This window comes from Salarias fasciatus, chromosome 7 (genome assembly GCF_902148845.1).
Source record: "Salarias fasciatus chromosome 7, fSalaFa1.1, whole genome shotgun sequence".
Taxonomy (NCBI): Eukaryota; Metazoa; Chordata; class Actinopteri; order Blenniiformes; family Blenniidae; genus Salarias; species Salarias fasciatus.
The window spans coordinates 32,621,013-32,642,230 of NC_043751.1; the positions used below are offsets into that span (position 1 = coordinate 32,621,013).

At 49.3% G+C, this 21,218-nt stretch overlaps 1 protein-coding gene across 1 annotated transcript; it reads right to left on the reverse strand.

Moving 5' to 3' along the window:
* Positions 1-235: 235 nt before the first annotated feature.
* LOC115391872 (F-actin-monooxygenase MICAL2-like) lies at positions 236-7,819 on the reverse strand. The gene is made up of 7 exons (XM_030096290.1): positions 7,764-7,819; positions 2,384-2,702; positions 1,836-2,043; positions 1,652-1,762; positions 646-747; positions 407-552; positions 236-323 (listed from the first exon to the last, which is right to left on the reverse strand). Exons 2-6 carry the CDS (start codon positions 2,645-2,647, stop codon positions 503-505), a joined length of 735 nt encoding a protein of 244 aa, XP_029952150.1. The 5' UTR covers positions 2,648-2,702; positions 7,764-7,819; the 3' UTR covers positions 236-323; positions 407-502.
* Positions 7,820-21,218: the final 13,399 nt, after the last annotated feature.

Genomic DNA, 21,218 nt, shown 5'->3' on the forward strand with positions numbered 1-21,218 from the left:
AGAGCAACCACCACACAGGCCCCCCAGAGCCCCCCAGAGCCCCCCAGAGCCCCCCAGAGCCCCCCAGAGCCCCCAGACCCCCCCAGACCCCCCCAGAGCCCCCAGAGCCCCCCAGACCCCCCAGAGCCCCCCAGACCTACCACCACCCACCACCACCCACCCCCCTGTCCACATTGTGTGTGTGTGTGTGTGTTCACAGTGTGTTGTCAGAGTGTGTCTCACTCTCAGCAGCACTCCCTTCTCCAGCAGACTGTGTTTCTTTGCCGTCATGACGAAGTAGTGAGTTTGGTCTTTGTAGTAAACGATGTTCTCCAGGTCGATTCCTGCCGAAGGAGCCGTGATGAGAGGAGAGGGGTCAGAGGTCAGAGGTCGGGGTCAGAGGTCGGGGTCAGAGGTGGTTGCTCACCCGTCTCGTCCCGCAGCTCCAGGAAGAAGCGCTGGTTGAAGATGAAGGCCACGCCGCTGATCTCCTCCACCGACGCCTCCGCCGCGCTGTTCCGGTTCACGAAGTTGGCCGTGATGGCGATGGCCAGCTTCCCCCGGAACTCCTTCCTGGAGAAACCTGCCGCGGAACCGCAGAACCCACGTGACCCGGAGAACCGCAGGGTGGCGGGGTGGCGGGGTCGCGGGGTCGCTCGGTCTCACCCTCCAGAGTGTTCCTCCGTCCGTCGGCTCCGATCACGACGTCAAACTCAAACTCAGAGACGGAGTGAGACGAAGGAAGGACAAGAGCTCTCCAGCCCGGAGCTGAGGGGACACACAGACAGAGACACAGAGAGACACAGAGAGACAGAGGGACAGAGACAGAGAGAGACAGAGGGAGACAGAGGGACAGAGAGACAGAGAGAGACAGAGGGACAGAGGGAGACAGAGGGACAGAGAGACAGAGAGAGACAGAGGGACAGAGGGAGACAGAGGGACAGAGAGACAGAGGGAGACAGAGGGACAGAGACAGAGAGAGACAGAGGGAGACAGAGGGACAGAGAGACAGAGAGAGACAGAGGGACAGAGGGAGACAGAGGGACAGAGAGACAGAGAGAGACAGAGGGACAGAGGGAGACAGAGGGAGACAGAGGGACAGAGAGACAGAGAGAGACAGAGGGACAGAGGGAGACAGAGGGACAGAGAGAGACAGAGAGAGACAAAGTCAAACACAATGATCAAGTTTTACACAGTTTGAACACATCATGAAGTCTGGAGTAATGGGGGCGGGGCTTGTGCAACACGCCCCGCCCCGCCACACTGACCCGCCACCGCCACACTGACCCGCCACACTGACCCGCCACCGCCACACTGACCCGCCACCGCCACACTGACCCACCACCGCCACACTGACCCGCCACCGCCCCGCCACACTGACCCGCCACCGCCCCGCCACACTGACCCGCCACACTGACCCGCCACCGCCACACTGACCCGCCACACTGACCCACCACCGCCACACTGACCCACCACCGCCACACTGACCCACCACCGCCACACTGACCCGCCACCGCCCCGCCACACTGACCCACCACCGCCACACTGACCCGCCACCGCCCCGCCACACTGACCCACCACCGCCACACTGACCCGCCACCGCCCCGTCACCGCGCCGCCACCCGCTCCCTGCAGCATTAGGACTGTTCTCCTGCCGGTTCTCCTCACTCACCGTCCGGTTCCTCGCTGGGTTCCAGCAGCTTGACGAACTCCACGTTGACGTGAACTTCGACCCCCAGGATCAGGCTGACCTTCAGCAGCATCAGCTGCAGCTGGCGGATACCTGCAGAACCAGAGTCAGAACCGGAGGAGGGGAACCGCGGAACCGGACCGCGGACGCGGTTCTGCAGACTCACTGATGTGGTCGATGGATCCGGCGCAGAACTTCCCGTAGAAGTGTTTGGCCCCGAGGCCCCGCAGGTCGTGGATGGCGAAGGGCCACAGGTGCAGAACGTTGTTCCTGGAGAACGTGTCCCGCTTCTCGATCAGAACCACCTTACAGCCCAGCAGGCGCAGCTCGATGGCGGTGCGCAGGCCGCACGGACCCCCGCCCACCACCAGGACCTGGGGGGAGGGGCCGCGTCAGCCAGGCTAGTGCTAATGCTAATGCTGACGGACAGAAAGGGGCACAGCTAGCTCATGCTATTGCTTACTGACAAAGGGGTGCACCGTGTGCTCATGCTAATGCTAATGCTAACGCTAATGCTGACTGACACTAACGCACCGTGAACTCATGCTATTGCTAATGCTAATGTGACTGACAGAAAGGCACACGATGAGCTCATGCTAATGCTAACGCTAATGCTGAATGACACTAACAGGCACTGTGAGCATATGCTAATGCTAATGCTAATGCCAGTCCCCGTCTGTCCCCCTTCAGGATGTGGACGGTCTGGTTCGGTACCCGGGTTCCGCTGCAGGCGCCGTTCTGGCCGTAGACCTTGTTCTGGGCCCTCTTGTCCAGTTTGGTCCACAGAGCCTGGACCTTCCAGGACCGGACGGCGTCCTTCAGGTGGCCGTAGAAGTTGTGGTGGTCCAGCGGGTCCAGGTCCAGCTGTCTGCACAGGGTGCTGAAGGCCTGCAGCGTCCCCCTGCAGCTGGACGCCTGCACCAGGGTCTCAAAGAGACGGACCGCCTGAGACGCTCGCACGTCCTCCACGTCCCCCATCGCTCGGTCCACCTCCTGTCCTCACACTGCCAGCAGGAGGGGACCAGGACCCGATCTGGAGGACAGAGACAGGACAGGATGGAGACAGAGGACGGAGACAGGACAGTGTCAGGACGGAAACGTCCACTGGTTAGGAGAAGTGCAGCAGAACTCTTGTTCCCCTCATGTTGACTGAACGTTCTGTCCGGATCTGCAGATCCTGAAGTGAACAAACACTGATCCGTGTTCCGGTTCCGCTGGTCAGCGTTGCGTTCCGGTTCCGCTGGTCAGCGTTCCGTTCCGGTTCCGCTGGTCAGCATTCCGTTCCGGTTCCGCTGGTCAGCGTTCCGTTCCGGTTCCGCTGGGCAGCGTTCCGTTCCGGTTCCGCTGGGCAGCGTTGCGTTCCGGTTCCGCTGGGCAGCGCTGCGTTCCGGTTCCGCTGGGCAGCGCTGCGTTCCGGTTCCGCTGGTCAGCGTTCCGTTCCGTTCCCGCTGGTCAGCGTTGCGTTCCGGTTCCGCTGGGCAGCGTTCCGTTCCGGTTCCGCTGGTCAGCGTTGCGTTCCGGTTCCGCTGACCAGTGGAAGAATCTGTGCAGATCGGTTCTCCTGCAGCTGCAGCGTCTGAAGGTCTCAAAATAACCTGAAGCATCGAATGACAGAACGTCACGTTCTGCAGGCCGAGGGGGGGCTGCACCGGGACCAGAGGAGAGACAGGTCCACCATTAGACCCCCCCAGGCCCCCCCGCCTCCTCCAGGTTCATCCCCCCCCCCTCCAGGCCCCCCCAGGCCCCCCCCCCACTGCAATGCTGTCCGTCGAATTGCATCTTGGGTAATTTCAGGATGAGTAGTGAACACACGATGTCTACTCAACACTTCTGGCGAATGCAGTATGCATCATGGAACTTCTCGCATACTCCAAATGGCATCCTGCCAGTGTAGACACTGCATACTCAGTAAGTTAGTTGGTAGTAGGCAGTATGGTAGTAGGCAGTATGGTAGTAGGCAGTATGGTAGTAGGCAGTACGCGGTTTGAACGCAGCTGAGATGATGCCGAAGTGCAGAAAAGCTGTAATTCCAGGGAAATTCCAGCAGGGGGCGACGGTGCTGATTTCAAAAGGAGTCCGGGTCTCAGTGGAACCATTCAAACAATTTTCAGAGAGCAGATAAACATCAAAGCTCCCGGGCCCAGACCAGGTCCTGGTCTCTGTCTCTGGTTCTTCTGGACCAGACTCTGGTTTTCACTGAAACCATCGGCTGATTTTGTTTTACCAGTTAAAGTTTTGCACCAATCGCCCAATCACAGCGCCCCTCTGTCCACGTGATGCGGTCACGTGACCGGCGGGACCAATCACATTCCATCTGGTTTACAGAGTCCAGTCTGGAGACGTCCTGCTGGACTCGCTGGAGTCTTCAGGACGGGATCTGGGACGCTGTGGGGACGTCAGGAAGGGTCTGTCCACTGGATTAACGATCTGTGAGACAGGAGCGTTTTTTTGGTTTTTTTTTAACAATTTATTTATTAGTATTTTACAAATACAAATCACAGAATCATTAACAGTAATGGAGCTAGTACTTAAACCCGTAGCCCCCCCCCCCCCCCACCCCCCCCCACCCACCCCCCGCCCAAATCAAACCCTCTAAGCCAGCTCTAACGCTAGCAAAGCTAATTAAAGGTGAAGGTACCTTTAAAGTCACTCCAACATTTTTCAAAAAGATGAGGCTTTTTCATGCATGATGCAATTTCCTGCAGCCACACTGAAGCAGTGGGCGGGGCTTCACTTTTCCATAACATTGCGATGCATTTATTTCAAGCAATTAGGGACTTCCTAAGAAAACGTTTTCTCTCATCCCATCCAGAACAGATAGCTCCCCGAGCAAAATCAGCCTTGGCGAGTGAGGGATCTCTATCCCGGTGACATCTTTAAGTGCATTAAGAACGTGGTCCCAGAATGGTTTCAGCTTTACACAGTCCCAAAACACAGGAATGAGACTCCCTACTGCGACTTCACACCGAGGACAAAGCTCAGAGATCGTACCGTACATTTTGTGTCGTCTCTCAGGTGTAAGATAAACTCTATGAATGAGACTGAACTGAAGACACTGTGACGCCACTAAAGGACAAGTTTGAGCTGTACTGCAGAGTTTCCCATTCAGAATGTGTAAAGCTGAAGCAAAGGTCCTGTTCCCATCATGCTCTGCGTTTCAGGGTTTTATTGGCTAACAGATCTAGCATCCTGCTGTATATCAGAGACACCATGCCCTTCGGGTGCCGCATGTCTTTTAGGATATTTACGGTACTTCATATCCAGATATTTCGCTGTACGATTGGAGCAGATTTATGAGGGCTGGAAAAGTGGTGGCTGGGCTGGTGAAAAACAGAATGATATCGTCTGCATATAAAGAGATAACGTGGTTCACACCCCCGACATGAGAGGGGGGGTCCTTATTGCTACAGCCCGACGTATCCCTGACGGGTACCTCTGGAGAGGGAAAACGTATAACAGCTTGATCATATCGACCATGTTTGGGCCAAAGTTCATTTTACGAAGGACCTCAAACAGAAAGCGCCATTCGAGGCCATCAAAGGCTTTTTCCGCATCCAGTGAAAAACTGGGTCATTTATGGATTCAGCGAAGTGAACCGTGTTGAAGAATTTTCTGACATTGTCTATCGAGGACCGATTTTGAATAAATCCAGTCTGGTCTTTATCAACCAGATCGGGAACTATCTTTTCAAGTCCAGTCGCTTTACTTTAGTCAGCAATTTATACTCGGATGACAGGAGGGAGACTGGTCGGCAGGAGCTGCACAGCTCGGGCTCCTTCAACAGAACACTGGTCAGGGCTCGTTCCGGCGTTCGGGGTGACTGTTGGTTTTCTATGGCATGAATGAAGATCTCCGGGGGGATCCATGGATCCATTCAATTTTCAATAAACTTTTTAAAGAAATCAGTGGTGAAGCCATCAGGACCAGAGGCCCCTCCTCCTGGGAAGCTCATCAGTGCATTTCGTAGCTCTTCTTTTGTTATTTTGCTCTCGAGCTCCTTCTGGTGCTGCAGGAACGTCCAAGTGGTCCAAGAAGCTGTGGACGTCAGGACGTCAGGACGTCAGGACCCCCCCCCCCCGTGGAGAACATGAGGTTTTATAGATCCTGTAGAGGTCGGATTAATCTGGGAGTGTGACCCACAGCAGCTCCACAGGGCCGTCACTGCAGGGACGGAGGCTGGAGGCTGGAAGAACGGCTCCGTCACCTCAGCCCGGGGTCCTGGGTTCCCGGGTTTCTCGGTTCCCGGGTTCCTGGGTTTCTCGGTTCCGTTATCTCGCAGGAAGTTTAGCGCCGCATCACTTTTCACATTCCTGACAGTCCTCAGCGGGTTCCGTCCTCTAATCTCAGATTACAGCGGAACTGGAACAGCTGCTGGAGGAACCGTTCCGCCTGCTGCACATGACGGAGGACAGGAGGACAGACGAGTTCCAGCCGGAACACTGAGAACCAGAACAATGAGAACCGGGGGACTCAGAACCGGGGGACTCAGAACCGGGGGACTCAGAACCGGGGGACTCAGAACCGGGGGACTCAGAACCGGGGGACTCAGAACCGGGGGGACTCAGAACCGGGGGGACTCAGAACCGGGGGAACTCAGAACCGGAGGACTCAGAACCGGGGGACTCAGAACCGGGGGACTCAGAACCGGGGGACTCAGAACCGGAGGACTCAGAACCGGAGGACTCAGAACCGGGGGGACTCAGAACCGGGGGGACTCAGAACCGGGGGACTCAGACCCGGGGGACTCAGAACCGGGGGAACTCAGAACCGGAGGACTCAGAACCGGAGGACTCAGAACCGGGGGACTCAGATCCGGGGGACTCTCAGGTGGTGGAGAACAGCGTTCCTCCGTTATTCCAAGCGTGTTCCACCCATTCCCAGTCGTTCTCTCCGGTGCAGAAGATGGATGTCCAGACGTTCTCCGGACGTCTTCAGATGTTCTTTACATCTTTAACTTCAGGAACCCACAGCTGCTGAGCGGAGAACCCGGACCGACAGAACCTCCACATCATATCCGGTCTGTTCTTCAGGACCGTCTCTCAGCTCAACGTTCCGCCAGCCTGTCGGTTCCGGTTCCTCTCAGATCAGACAGAATGTGGAAAAGCTGAGGTTCTTTTCATATGAGGAACCTGAGGAACGTTTTCCCTTAATCCACTGACATCAGAACAGCCTAAACCTCAAACACACAGAACCCCCGACGCCCAGCGGTTCCAGCAGGAACCTTCCAGAGTGTTCCACAGAGTGTTCCACAGTGTGTTCCACAGTGTGTTCCACAGTGTGTTCCAGTGTGTTCTAGAGTGTGTTCTGCGCTTCCTGCCGGGCCCTGCAGGAACCCAGATGCTAATCGGAGAACGTCTCTTATCTCCGCCTCGCTTCCTGGAACCGGTCTGACTTATAAGGGGGCGTCGGCCTTAAAAGGGGGCGTCGCCACCGTATCAGCTCTGCCAGCGGATAAAAATACCCAGGGGGCCGAGCGGCCGGGGAGCCGGGCTCCGGTGTCAGGCGGCGGAGGAATCCGCCCTGCACCAGCAGCTCCAGGCGCCCGGTTTGATACCCGGCCCAGGAAACAGCCCCGCTGCTCACAGGCACTCCGTCAGACCCCGCCAGCCACAGCAGCCCCAGAGCCGGGACTCGAACCGCCGCTCCATCGTGACGGGAGCAAACCAACCACTGCTGCACCGTGCCGTCAGGAAGATCTACATTTTCAGTTTGATTTGAAGTTAAGTTGAAGCTTGATGCAGTCAAAGGTCAGGTAGAGGGTCCAGGTCAGGGGTCAGGGGTCAGGCTCCGGGTCAGGGTCAGGTAAAGGACCAGGTAAAGGACCAGGACCGACACGTGGAACCAGATCCAGCTGAGCCAGCATTTCACACTCTGTTCACCTGCTGATGAAACCCGACACCTGGACTACTGGAGGACCAGGACCAGGACACGGACCAGGTCCTGGCCCTTGTCCCCTTAGGGACCAGGTTCCTCAGTTCTGACGAGAACCTGGTCCGTCAGTTCGCCTGGACCTCAGACCAGGACCCGATCAGGACCTGATCAGGATCCGGGGAGCCTTCAGAGAAAGTCCAGGTTCAACCAAGTTAAGACTCACCTGCTCCTCCTGCTCCTCCTGCTCCTCCTGCTCCTCCTGCTCCTCTCCCCGGTTCCTCCTGCTCCTCTCCCGGTTCCTCCTGCTCCTCTCCCGGCTCCTCCTGCTCCTCCTGCTCCTCTCCCCGGCTCCTCCTGCTCCTCTCCCGGCTCCTCCTGCTCCTCTCCCCGGACTCAGAGCGCTCCTCCGGCTGCAGATTGAGGCAGTCCCTCGGCGCTCCGGAGCTCCGCTCAGCGACCTGTTGCTCTCAGCACAGCCGCCTGCCGGCTCCCCTCCGCCGGCTTGAAGCTCCGCCACGCCCCGCCCCCCGCGGAAGACGGACTTCCGCTCTGAGCTCTCCACAATAAGAGCCTCAGCAAACCGGAAGAAGAAACATAACTACCTCCAAAGTAAAGGTTCTGGTTCTGGCTCCTGAGGCTCCGGGAGCAGCTGCTGTGCGCAGACAGGCACAGCGGAGAGTCTGGCCTCACATGTGGGGGGGTCTGGGTTCGAATCCTGACTCAGGACACGGACCAGGATGGTGGTTTTGTGGCTTGTGGAAGTGGAACTTGTGTAAGCTCACCCGACCAAATCTTTACCCCTGTAACCTGTGTTGTTCTTCTTAAAAAATGATGAGGTATCACTTTTTTGAACAAATGAGCTTGTGCTCAAACTTTAATAAAACAGTTTAGCATCGTTGCTTTACATTCATTTCTCCATGTTACTCCAAGTGTCTTCTTCGTGTTCCCTGCTTGATAACATTCCTGTTAGCACCTAGTGCCCTCTGGTGGAGACACAACACAACAACATGCATATCACAACAGTAACCTGTGGATTTACCGACATATGGAAATAAATGGGTCGCAGCACCCGAACGCAAAAAGAGCGTGGAACCTTCTGATTGGAGCGCCGTGCGGGCACGCGTCCTAGACTCTCCCTCTACACCCTCAAAAGAACTCAAAGTGTAGCAGCCCTATAGGGGAAGGGCTGTACGTTTTAAGTGAAAGACTGCTGTACAAAGGATCGCGGACGAGGAATCAGCTGATTGATTGGCAATCAGCTGCGGACTTCCGGGTCGCGGAACAGCTGGAGGCTGCAGGAGCGTCGCGCCGCCGTTCATGGAAGCACACAGGACCGCGATTGGCGAGGTCCACGCGGGTGCATTGGGCGCCGCGGTGCGAGGTGAGCCGAGCTGAAGACCACGATTGGCGGGGTCGAACGGCACCAGCGAGCGGCGGAGCGGCAGCGAGCGACACCAGCAGGCAGCAGCAGAGCCGAGCAGCGCGGCGGAGGCACGGCAGCGAAACTCTGACCGACGGGGTCGAGCGGCACCACTGAGCGGCGGAGCGGCGGCGAGCAGAGCCAACCAGCGCGGCGCAGCGCGGCGGAGGCACGGCAGCGACGGAGCCGGAGCCGTGCAGAGGACGTCTGGAGACAGCGGAGCAACAGAGGAGGAAAACTTGCAAAGAGTTCATATGAGGAGGTACCCGGTAGCCCTGCTACCACACACACGCTCATCATACGGCCATTTACTAAAAGTGTGAAGACAATAACTGAAGCTTGAACTACAGACATTGTTTGGAAGTAAAAGACTTTTTTTTCATGGGCGGAAATTAAGTTGTGCGTTTGGACTTTTGATACAATTACTGAAGAATTTACGTTTTCCTTTTGTCTTTAAATGAACTGATATTTACTGTGAAAGAGTGATCTATTAGTGTATGGTTTTTCTGTAACGCGTTATTGGCCGTGTATTTGGAAATAAGGGTACAGTTTGAAGGTGTGAGTGTGAATGAACTCGCTGCAGCTGTCATGCTTGATGCAGCTATGGTGAAAAAGCAAACTCTCTCCAAGTCTGCTGTCAAGGTTACACGAAGCAGTAGGCATGCTTCATCTATGCTCCTGCAGGCGGAGGCAGAAAGAGCCGCTCTGGAAGCTCGAGCTGCTTTCTTACAGGAGAAACATGCTCTGGAGAGGGAAGCAGAGGACCTGAGAAGGGGAAAGGAAAGGCTGGAGATCCAGACTCAAATGGCTGAGGTGACTGCACAGATATCCAACCTCGCAACTAGAGGTAAAGTTGCAGGGAGTCAGGAGTCAAGTGTGCAGAGCTTTTGTGAGCACTCAGTGGGGGAGAGTTCAAGGAGCAGGGGGAGAAAATGGACTTTGGACTGGAGGAAAGCGTTAACACAGACTCCATGCAGCCCAAGGAATCAACAAGCAGCTGCACATTGCCATGTCCAGGAGCTGGTGATCGTACAGGGGCCGGGAGTGATGGTTGTGTCTTGTCCATCCTGCCTGTTAAGATGGAGTCCAGAAAGATCATCCTCTCAGAACAAGATGCCTGGAGGCACAGACAACATCATCAGAAAGGAGGAATTGTCTAAGTGGCCATACTTGGATGGAATTGGCATTCCTCACATCCAGGCTCAAGTGGAGTTGTTAATAGGGACTAACGCCTGCAGACTGCTTGAACCCTGGGAAGTAATCAGTAGTCATGGGAATGGACCATATGCCGTTAGGACCCTACTGGGTTGGGTTGTCAATGGCAATCTTTCAGGATGCAGTGATGAGCGATGCGACGGTCGCCATCCTGCTGTTACTGTCAACAGGATCTCCTCAGAAGGGCTGAAGGAGCTACAGAAAGACAAGTACAAGAATGACTTACACGAGGAAAAGAGGAAAAGAGCTACCGAGTGATGAAACGGCTCAAGAACAAGAGAACTGTGACAACCTTGGACCGAGAAATGGTCAAAGTTAGGAGGATGAAGAAAGCTAGGAAGAAAGGATCTCAGCCTGACGGCGTTGTTGCGTCAAGGAGGGACGACGAAGAGGACGGGCCTGAAGGTCAGAGAACTCGATGGAAAACTGAGTTGAAACCAGAGGCTGCAGAACCTCCACCATTAAAAGCACGAAGACATGGACATCCTGGAGGCCACAGGCGTGGCGACTGGAGGTGCGGGCGTCGAGGAAGTGAAACTGGTGCTGGGCTCCGCCATGCCCTCCATGCTGGGACATTGGGTCCACCGTGTCGGCCGGACGGCCTGCGCCGGATGTTCCACATCTTTGATGGAGGAGGCGGAAAGGGAAACACCGGAGGAAATGAAGACAGCAGGACGAAGGCCCCAGGGGTGCCTCCGCATGTTGTCTCGAGGCTCAAGGAAAGACATTTAAATGGTAATAGAAATGGAAATGGAAGTTGGGTAAAGTGCTTTCATAAAAAAGGTTGAGAATGATCTATGCAAGTGCTTAACTAAAACCAGCATACTGGATAGGCCGATAACCAAACTCTGTTACAAGAGGCCACAATATGAGTTGCAATTAAGGAAATATTATTGTTGAACATACATTTTTTTAGGGTTGGTTTTTTTCCTTTCTGGTTTGTTGCTTCATTTTGAAATGATTTATATGGCTCCATTATGTGATTATGTTGTGAATTGTTCCTGTCATCCTCACAGGAACAATTCAGGGGCCAGTGTGTAGGAGCCAATTATCATTTTGTTAATTAACCACCAGGGGGCGCAGTATGGGGAAGTATAAAGGGAGCACACAGGTGATCAGGGGCAGGTGTGCATAGAGGGACAGGTAACAGTCTTTCACCGTGTCCAAGCGGCGTGTGGATGGTGGTTTTGTGGCTTGTGGAAGTGGAACTTGTTTAAAGTTGTATTAAGGAGTTTTACAACCTTAAAAATACTTATTTTCCACCATAAATATGTTCCACATTTTTAATGATGTGTACAATGTGCCCTGACAGATTCATTACCAGAACCTCTAACAGCGCTAAACTGTCACTTGAAAGTCACAGTGCCGGTCTGGCTCCAGCATTTTTTTGGGGAGAATTTGAAAAGAATGACGTAATGCGCGCTTCGGCTGGTTAGGTTTCGCTTTGTCCGCCATTACTCAGCCAGCTGCTTAGTGAGCAACAACTGAGCAGGATCTTCCAGAAAGTCAGAACAGACTGGCTTCTAGCACTGCCACAGCTCCACACAGACTCCACCAGGGAGAAGACACTTAAATCTTACTTGAGCGCTTCTAAACGAGCGAAGACGGAGTTCCCCTCTTCCGTGCACGCGAGCCGCAGGCACGTGTTTTTCACTAAGCTGCATTACGCCCAAGGCCTGCAGGGGGCGCTGTTTCACATAAAACGTGCAAACTCCTTAAGGCACCTTTAAGCTCACCCGACCAAATCTTTACCCCTGTAACCTGTGGATTTATAGATAATATATTCACTAATATCATCGACAGTAAGATTATTAGTGGAATTCTGTACAGTGATATAAGTGATCATCTTCCAACCTTTGCTGTATTCCCTCTCACAGTTAAAAGGCAACAGAGTATCAGTGAAAGGGCGATGTCATACAAACGTATTTTTACAAACGAATCAATATCAGCCCTAAGACAAAGTCTTCAAGCTGAAGATTGGAATGCTATCTTTATAGAAAATGATTTAGACAAGGCCTACGATACGTTTTTAACAATATTCACATCATTAGTCGATTTACGCTGTCCGTTGGTTTCCCTAAAAAATGTGAAAAGGCAACAGCGCTCCTTGACAAAGGGCCTGCGCAAAGCATGTAAAAAGAAAAATCAATTATATAAAAAAATTCTTATTAGAACACCTGAAGCTGAAACACGTTATGAATTATATAAAAACAAATTAACTGCAATCCTGAGGAAACGTAAGAAGGATTAGAATCAAACTTGACTTGAAAATAACAGAAGCAATATCAAGGGTATATGGCGGGTGTTGAATAAACTAGTGTTGTAGTCGAGACCACCTAAACCGAGACCAAGACATGGCCGAGACCACAGTGTGTCGAGACCGAGACAAGACCAAGACTTTGAGGGGTCGAGACCGAGTCAAGACCGAGACCAGACAGATCGAGACCGAGACCGAGACAATACTAAATTTTACTTAGCCGTTGTATTCAATGCTTTTCATTAGTTTTCAGGTAAGTGTAAGATTGCTTGTAATAAACTTGTCTGCAACTAAAGAACAATTCAACATGTCTCTTCAACGTAGCATTGTCGTGTTATATATGTTAAATTAGCAGCTGGGGAAACCTGTCTCTGTGACCCCATACAGACACCACACACTAGAAGACAACAGAAGACAGATCGAAGCAGGTCTTCCTCTCCTGATCTTCTAGTGTGTGTGTCACTCTGGAGCAGAACACACACTACAAGATTCTGTCAGAAAATCACTCCTCACTCTTCTAAATCTCGCATAGTCAAACGTGACTTTGCGCAGTTTCCCTTCATTCCTGTGTTTACATTCATCTCCACTTTTAATAATAAGCAGAGAGCTCATTCCTTCTGTACATTCATTCATATTCTTTTTCACTGTCATATAATGAATATATTTCTCTGATATATATTCCTGTCTCCAGCTCTGACAGCTGAAATGGGATTTTTTTTTTTTTCAAAGCAGCGCCTGGTGAGGCGGAGCTGTTCAGCCAATCAGGGAGCTCTATTCCGAGGGTGTGGACAGGTCGACTTTCAGCTGATCGGCTCCTTTCAGAGCGCACCACACACCACAGGATTTGCAATCGGAAATATTAAAACCTTTTATAGTCCAGGCAATTTCCGCCCGAAATTTCTACTGAAGATGTACAGAAAGTAAACTGAATGCTGTTCTTGAACTGTTTGGAGTACATGCCTGGTTGGGGTCTCATTTGAAAGTTGACAACCTGTATTTTCACCCAGTGCAGTCAGAATTACTCTCGGTGCTACTGCCACAGATTTATTCATGTTGCAGCACACTGAATTAGGATGAATTTCATTCTCGCCTGAATTTTTTCCCTCATAAAACACCTGGAAATAAGTCTGGAAGCACTGTGCGAGCTTGAAAACACAATTTTGCTAAAGCCTGGGGTCTTACATAGTTCAGGTCAAGATGTCAGAGCAGTAATACAAGAAATGAGGGTTTCACACATGTATTTGTACTGCTATGCCCCGGCGGGGTCAGTTTTGGACATCCTCTGTATACCCCCTGGATGCCCTCTGTACAATGGTATATGTTGGTTTTTGGCCCGTTTTTACATTATTTTCACTCCAAAAGCTCATAAAGTACTCAAAAAATCCCTTCAGAGAGGCTTCAGTGTGGGATAAGGCACTCAGACTGAGAGGAGCAGGGACAGACAGCAGGTGCATCCCTCAGCAGATGTCTGAGAAGTCACAAAACCCCGCTAGCGGGCCAGCCAGCCATTCAGCAAGCTCATTGGCTACCAGCCCTGTCAGTCAAACGTTTCCACCGACGTGATTGGCTCAGAATACGTTGATGACGAGCGATGACGGAGGCTCCATCAGTCTCGGCAGCGGTTGGCTGGTTAGTCCTCGAAGGCAGCGACGAGTCACTTGATTGGTTGAAATGTGATGAATAAACATGAGAAACCGTTCAGTCGCCATATTGGATATCCTCAGCGCGAGTGAAATTTTATTTCTGATAAAAGTATGGATTATCATAGGACGTGCGCGTGTGGTGGCACGTGTAATTCTGGATTATTTGCTCATTTCAAGACATTTTTGGACAAAAGGCTATACTTTCTAGCTTTGCCTGGATGCATACGTTTGGACTGTGGCAGTTTTTGCTGGATTATCTGGATTATGGATCATCTGTGATCAGTTCTGAGCCTCCAAAGGTGAGTTGCGCTGTTTACTTAATTTGCTGTATGTTGGACAAATGTGTTTATATTACCCGCTGTGGTAATCACATCTGAAAGTGGTTTATACCGATGGATTCACGAGAATTTAAACGGTACGTAGTGTGTCCCAAGGACAGACCGGCGTATTTTAAACATGTTCATTATCTACGATCTCCCCTTCCGATGCCTCCGATCGCAAAAAATCTCTCTAAACACGCTGCACACCACATGAAGCTCGAACCCGAACTCATTTGCATACTCACGACAATTAGACCTTGTCGGCTTCAGTCGGGAGGAGAAGATCGCAGCAAAATTCAGCCCGATCATCCTGTAGTGCAGCGGTCGGCAACTAGATTTGGCATCGGGCCATTTTTTGGGGGGCACATGAATCGCGGGCCAGAGGACTGGAGCTCGCGCGCGTCCATCCACGGAGTTCAATCGCTGAACAGGCGAGGCAGTTGACAAGCAGTTCAGCTTTTGCAGCTGTGGTCTCGGCTGGTCTCGCCGTAAAATCCCGAGTCCTCTGTGCCCGAGACCGAGACGAGACCGAGTAAAAATGTGGTCGAGTGCGAGACGAGACCGAGATCTTCAAAAAGTGGTCTCGAGACCGATCTCGAGTACTACAACACTAGAATAGACTGTTCAGGAGGGACAGTAAACTAGGTTGCACCACAGATTTCTATATTGTAAACAACAATGAAACCTCCAACATTAATGAAGTTGTGAATTGCTTTAATGACTACTTTGTAAACATTGGCCCTCAACTGGCTCTGGAAATATCATCTTCTGGCTCATCCCGTGCTCGCACAGACGTCTGTCCTTATGATAACGCAAATTCTTTTTTCCTCACACCGGTTGGTCATGATGAGATTATTAGTACCGTATTGGCCCGAATATAAGACGACTCCGATTATAACACGACCCCTATTTTTCAACGATCATTTTGTGGAAAAAAAAAAATTCTGAAGACAGTAAGGCCACTCATAAAACAACTTTTTATTATACAATTATTATAAACTCAAAAACTCACAACTGAGATAACATTTCACGAGATATAAAATGAAAAAATATATTCTCTTTCTCAAAATAAGAAACAATAAGCAACAAATAAGAACCTCAAGGGGTCAAAACTGCATAAATGAAGTAAATAACTGTCCAGGTCCTTCAGCTGAATCAGGCTCTGGTGGTGGACATTCCGTCTGTCCGTCTTTCAGAGACGTCTTCTCTCTCCCTTCTATCAGTCTCTCTGAAGCGTCTCTCAGGACCACGGAAAGCTTTTCTCATAGCGTTAGCATCTGGAGTGTTTTTTCTGTGCTCTCCAATAAGAACGAGGCTCTGCTCCACCAGACCTCCTGGCGGCTTGGCAGTAGTTTGATGACTCTGCTGCGTTGATCACCGTCAGTTTAAAGTTGGTATCATAACTTCTCCTCTGTTGTTGCTCAGTTGTCCAGCGTTCAGCCCCTTTGTTCCAGATGATCCGCCACTTTTCATCAGATCATTTGATCTCATTTCATCGCTCCACTCGCTCTCTGCTCAGTGATACTTTGGCTCCATCTAGCGGCGCGGATGCGTATTGACCATTTACCGTAAGTCCGCGATTATAACACCACCCCACTTTTGAGGATGCAGTTTCTGGAAAAAAACATCGTCTTATATTCGGGCCAATACGGTATTGTGAATAATTTCAAAAACAAAAGATCAATAGATTGTGACTATCTGGATATGGCTTTGATTAAAAGTGTCATTTCTGACATTGGGAAACCTTTAAATTATATATGCAATCTATCATTTCAAACAGGTGTATTTCCAATGAAAATGAAAACCTATGGAGGTAAATTTGTTTCTTTATTTTTCAATCGGAAAAAAAAGTTGCTCCAATCGCAAAACATGTTTTAAATCAGAAAAAACTTCACTTTTATCAAAAAAAAACGTTTTCAATCAAAGAAAAAGCTTGTTCAAACCCAAAAGAAGAATTGGATACCCAAAAAAATTGCATATAAACACGTTTTTTCTTTGATAGAATTTTTTATATTGGTTGAAAATACATTTTTTGATTGAAGTCCTGTTTTTGGATTTGAGCCATATTATGGGTAGGACATTTGTTTCTTTAATATTCAATCAAAGATATAACTTCAATCGAAAAAAATGTTTTCAATCAAAGCACAAAAAAGAGGCTTCAAAACTTTTTTCACTTTGATCGGAAAAAAGGTGTTTGAATGTCAAAACAAAGTCGAAACACTCCGAACATTTTTTTTGTGCTTTGATTGAAAACATTTTTTTCGATTGAAGTTATATCTTTGATTGAATATTAAAGAAACACATGTCTTACCCATAATATGGCTCAAATCCAAAAACAGGACTTCAATCAAAAAATGTATTTTCAACCAAAAAAAAAAAAATTCTATCGAAGAAAAAACGTTTTTATATGCAATTTTTTGGGGTATCCAATTTTTTTTTGGGTTTGAGCAAGTTTTTTCTTTGATTGAAAACGTTTTTTTTGTTTTTTTTTTTTTTATTGAAGTGAATTTTTTTCTGATTTAAAACATGTTTTGCGATTGGAGCAACTTTTTTTTCGATTGAAAAATAAAGAAACAAATTTACCTCCATAAAAACCGCCAGAGTCATTCCTGTGTTTAAAACTGGAGACAAACAACAAATCGGGAATTACAGGCCATTCTCACTAATATCACAATTCTCAAAAATCTTAGAAAAACTGTTCACAGTACGATTAACTAACTTCATTGATAAATACAAGCTCTTAAATGACAGCCAATATGGTTTTAGAAATAACTCCTCAACTGCAGTGGCCCTGATGGACTTAGCTGAAGAAGTGAGTAATAACATTGAAAACGAAGAAATCACACTGGCAATATTCATCGATTTAAAAAAAGCCTTTGATACCACTGATCATAGTGTACTGATTAGAAAGTTGGAAAGATTTGGTGTTAGAGGCATTTCTCTCCATTGGCTTAATTCTTACATCACAAATAGGCAGCAATATGTGCAAATGGGAGAACAAGTCACTGTTAAAGTGTATCTCCTGCGGTGTCCCCCAGGGGTCAGTATTGGGACCATTGTCATTTTTGCTGTACATAAATGATCAGTGCAATGTCTCAGGGAAAGCTAAGTTAGTGCTTTTTGCTGATGACGCTTCCATCCTCTTTCAGGTACAGACCTCTCACAGCTACTGCTCGAGGCCACTTCCGAAGTAGATACAATGAAAAATTGGTTTAATGAAAATAAACTCTCACTTAACCTTAAAAAAGCAAAAATTATGATATTTTCTAATAAAAAAAAGTCAATGTTGACGTGATTATGAAAATAAACGATGAACCTATAGAAATGGTTAATACGCATACCTTTTTAGGTGTTGTGCTCGACCATAAGCTGTCATGGAAACCCCACACCGCTCACATTGATTCCAAGATTGCAAAGTGTATTTCCATCTTGGGTAAATCTAGGTATTTTCTGAATTACAAATCACGTTACACCATCTACTGCGCTCTGGTACTGCTGTATATTACCTACTGTCTTGAAGTCTGGGGGAATACTTACAGAATTATCTGCACTCTGTCACTGCAGCAGAAAAGAGCAGTACGTACTGTCCATAACCTCGGTTACAGAGATCGTACAAACTCGCTGTTCCTGGAATCAAGAACCCTGAAACTCGATGACCTGATAAAACTAAAATCTCTTTTAATAATGTTTAAAACTGGACACGGTATGCTACCCATCCAAATCCAACTAATGTTTAGTCATAAAGACACCGAGTACAATCTCAGAGCTAAAACTAATTTCCAAAAGCGCTATGTTCGAACTGCAATGAAACAAATGTTCATCACAAGAAGTGGGGTTGTGTGGGGTTCCATTTGTGTCAAAAAACAGTGCATGTGATATGTGTCGATGTTGGTCTATGCTGTTGCTGTGTGTGTTTGGCTGATGTCTATGGGATTAATGTTTTTGCCAAGTGTTGTTGCTTTATGTATATGTTTATGGTGCATGTGTGTTTGCTGCATATGTAGATGTTGCACATGTATTTGCTGCCATAATTACGCTCATCATCAGCCCGATACCATTTTTGTTAGGACCTCTTAGGTGCCCTGATTGATGCCTGAGGCAAAAACGATTTTAAAATTGAAACATTCTAAACCTTTTATTTAAAGGTGCCTTAAGGAGTTTGCACGTTTTATGCGAAACGGCGCCCCCTGCAGGCCTTGGGCGTAATGCAGCTTAGTGAAAAACTCGTCCCTGTGGCTCGCGTGCACGGAAGAGGGGGACTCCGTCTTCGCTCGTTTAGTAGCGCTCAGTAAGATTTCCGTGTCTTCTCCCTGGTGGAGTCTGTGTGGAGCTGCAGTGCTAGAAGCCAGTCTGTTCTGACTTTCTGGAAGATCCTGCTCAGTTGTTGCTCACTAAGCATCTGGCGGAGTAATGGCGGACATAACGAAACCTATCCAGCGCATTACGTCATTCCTTTCAAATTCTCCCCCCAAAAGACTCTGGAGCCGGACCGGCACTGTGACTTTCAAGTGACAGTTTAGCCTGTTAGAGGTTCTGGTAATGAATATGTCAGGGCACATTGTACACAGCATTAAAAATGTGGAACATATTTATGGTGGAAAATAAGTATTTTTAAGGTTGAAAAACTCCTTAATGCACCTTTAAAGACCAATATTTTTCATAATGTCGAATTAAAAATTGGATCACGCATGGCTCATTTTAACAGCGATTAATGACGAGAGCAGCGATCAGGCAGACCAACGACCAGGACCAACAGCAGAGCAGCATGAGCCGACCACAGGAGACAAACACGTGCAGACAACTTCCCAAGCCACCAGCAGAGGGCGACATCAGTGAGTAAAGACCACAACACATACCGGCGCAACGTATGCAACAAACACATTTACAATATACACATATGCAGCAAACACATATGCACCATATACATATACATTAGACTGCGGTCAAGCCCGCCCTCATTTCAGAAAGCACGGTCAACCTAGCACTCAATTGATTCTGTGGTGCGCGCATACTTTGTGCATTACGGGAACAGCGTTTTCACAGTGACTTCACAATAAAAGCTGGGTTAAATTGAATGTGATCTTACTTTTGATTTGGTTAACCAAGTTACGCTCTTTAAGTTTTCACGACCTGGACTGACAGGCACAGTAAAATAGATAATCTTCTGCGACAATGTCAGAACTAAATCTATCAAATCAAACACCAACACACACCAAACACCAACAGACGCCAATAACAAATACCCTGTTACCAACAACCCCCCCCACTTCTGTCTGATAGAACCCCCCCCCCCCCCCCCCCCCCCGCCCCCGCAGGGTCCCATTCAACGATTGTCATCCAGATCTGATGTGTGGTTTCAAAATAAGAGCCCTCTGAAAACTGACATTTTGACTCATCCAAACGAATTCAAAGATGCATTGCTCCAAAACGCCCTGTTGCCGAGATACCATTCCACTTCTCACTGATAGACGCCCCCCCCCAGGGTCCCAGTCACCGAGTGTCATCCAGATCTGATTTGTAGTTTCAAAATAAGAGCCCTCTGAAAACTCACATTTTTGACTCGTCCAACCAAATTCAAAGTTGCATTGCTCCAAAACGCCCTGTTGCCGAGCAACCATTCCACTTCTGACTGATAGTCGGCCCCCCCAGGGTCCCAGTCACCGAGTGTCATCCAGATCTGATTTGTAGTTTCAAAATAAGAGCCCTCTGAAAACTCACATGTTTGACTCATCCAGCCAAATTCAAAGTTGCATTGCTCCAAAACGCCCTGTTGCCGAGCAACCATTCCACTTCTGACTGATAGTACGCCCCCCCAGGGTCCCATTCACCAAGTGTCATCCAGATCTGATGTGTATTTTCAAAGTAAGAGCCCTCTGAAAACTGACATTTTTGACTCATCCAACCAAATTCAAAGTTGCATTGCTCCAAAACTCCCTGTTGCCGAGCAACCATTCCACTTCTGACTGATAGTGGGCCCCCCCAGGGTCCCATTCACCAAGTGTCATCCTGATCTGATTTATAGTTTCAAAATAAGAGCCCTCTGAAAAAGCGCATTTTTGACTCATCCAGCAAAATTCAAAGTTGCATTGCTCCAAAACGTCCTGTTGCCGAGCAACCATTCCACTTCTGACTGATAGTCGGCACCCCCAGGGTCCCATTCACCAAGTGTCATCCAGATCTGATGTGTATTTTCAAAGTAAGAGCCCTCTGAAAAGCGCATTTTTGACTCATCCAGCCAAATTCAAAGTTGCATTGCTCCAAAACTCCCTGTTGCCGAGCAACCATTCCACTTCTGACTGATAGTCGGCCCCCCCAGGGTCCCATTCACCAAGTGTCATCCAGATCTGATGTGTATTTTCAAAGTAAGAGCCCTCTGAAAAGCGCATTTTTGACTCATCCAGCCAAATTCAAAGTTGCATTGCTCCAAAACTCCCTGTTGCCGAGCAACCATTCCACTTCTGACTGATAGTCGGCCCCCCCAGGGTCCCATTCACCAAGTGTCATCCAGATCTGATGTGTATTTTCAAAGTAAGAGCCCTCTGAAAAGCGCATTTTTGACTCATCCAGCCAAATTCAAAGTTGCATTGCTCCAAAACTCCCTGTTGCCGAGCAACCATTCCACTTCTGACTGATAGTCGGCCCCCCCAGGGTCCCATTCACCAAGTGTCATCCAGATCTGATGTGTAGTTTCAAAATAAGAGCCCTCTGAAAACTCACATTTTTGACTCATCCAGCCAAATTCAAAGTTGCATTGCTCCAAAACGCCCTGTTGCCGAGCAACCATTCCACTTCTGACTGATAGTCGGCCCCCCCAGGGTCCCAT

What these genes read in the sequence shown, in the direction of transcription:
- LOC115391872 (XM_030096290.1), bottom strand. Translation starts at nt 2,647, where the DNA reads ATGGGGGACGTGGAGGACGTGCGAGCGTCTCAGGCGGTCCGTCTCTTT. An exon ending in ACCCAGCGAGGAACCGGACG is followed by an intron (nt 748 to 1,651) that starts GTGAGTGAGGAG and finishes GTGTCCCCTCAG; the next exon opens with CTCCGGGCTGGAGAGCTCTT. An exon ending in ACGGAGGAACACTCTGGAGG is followed by an intron (nt 553 to 645) that starts GTGAGACCGAGC and finishes AGGTTTCTCCAG; the next exon opens with GAAGGAGTTCCGGGGGAAGC.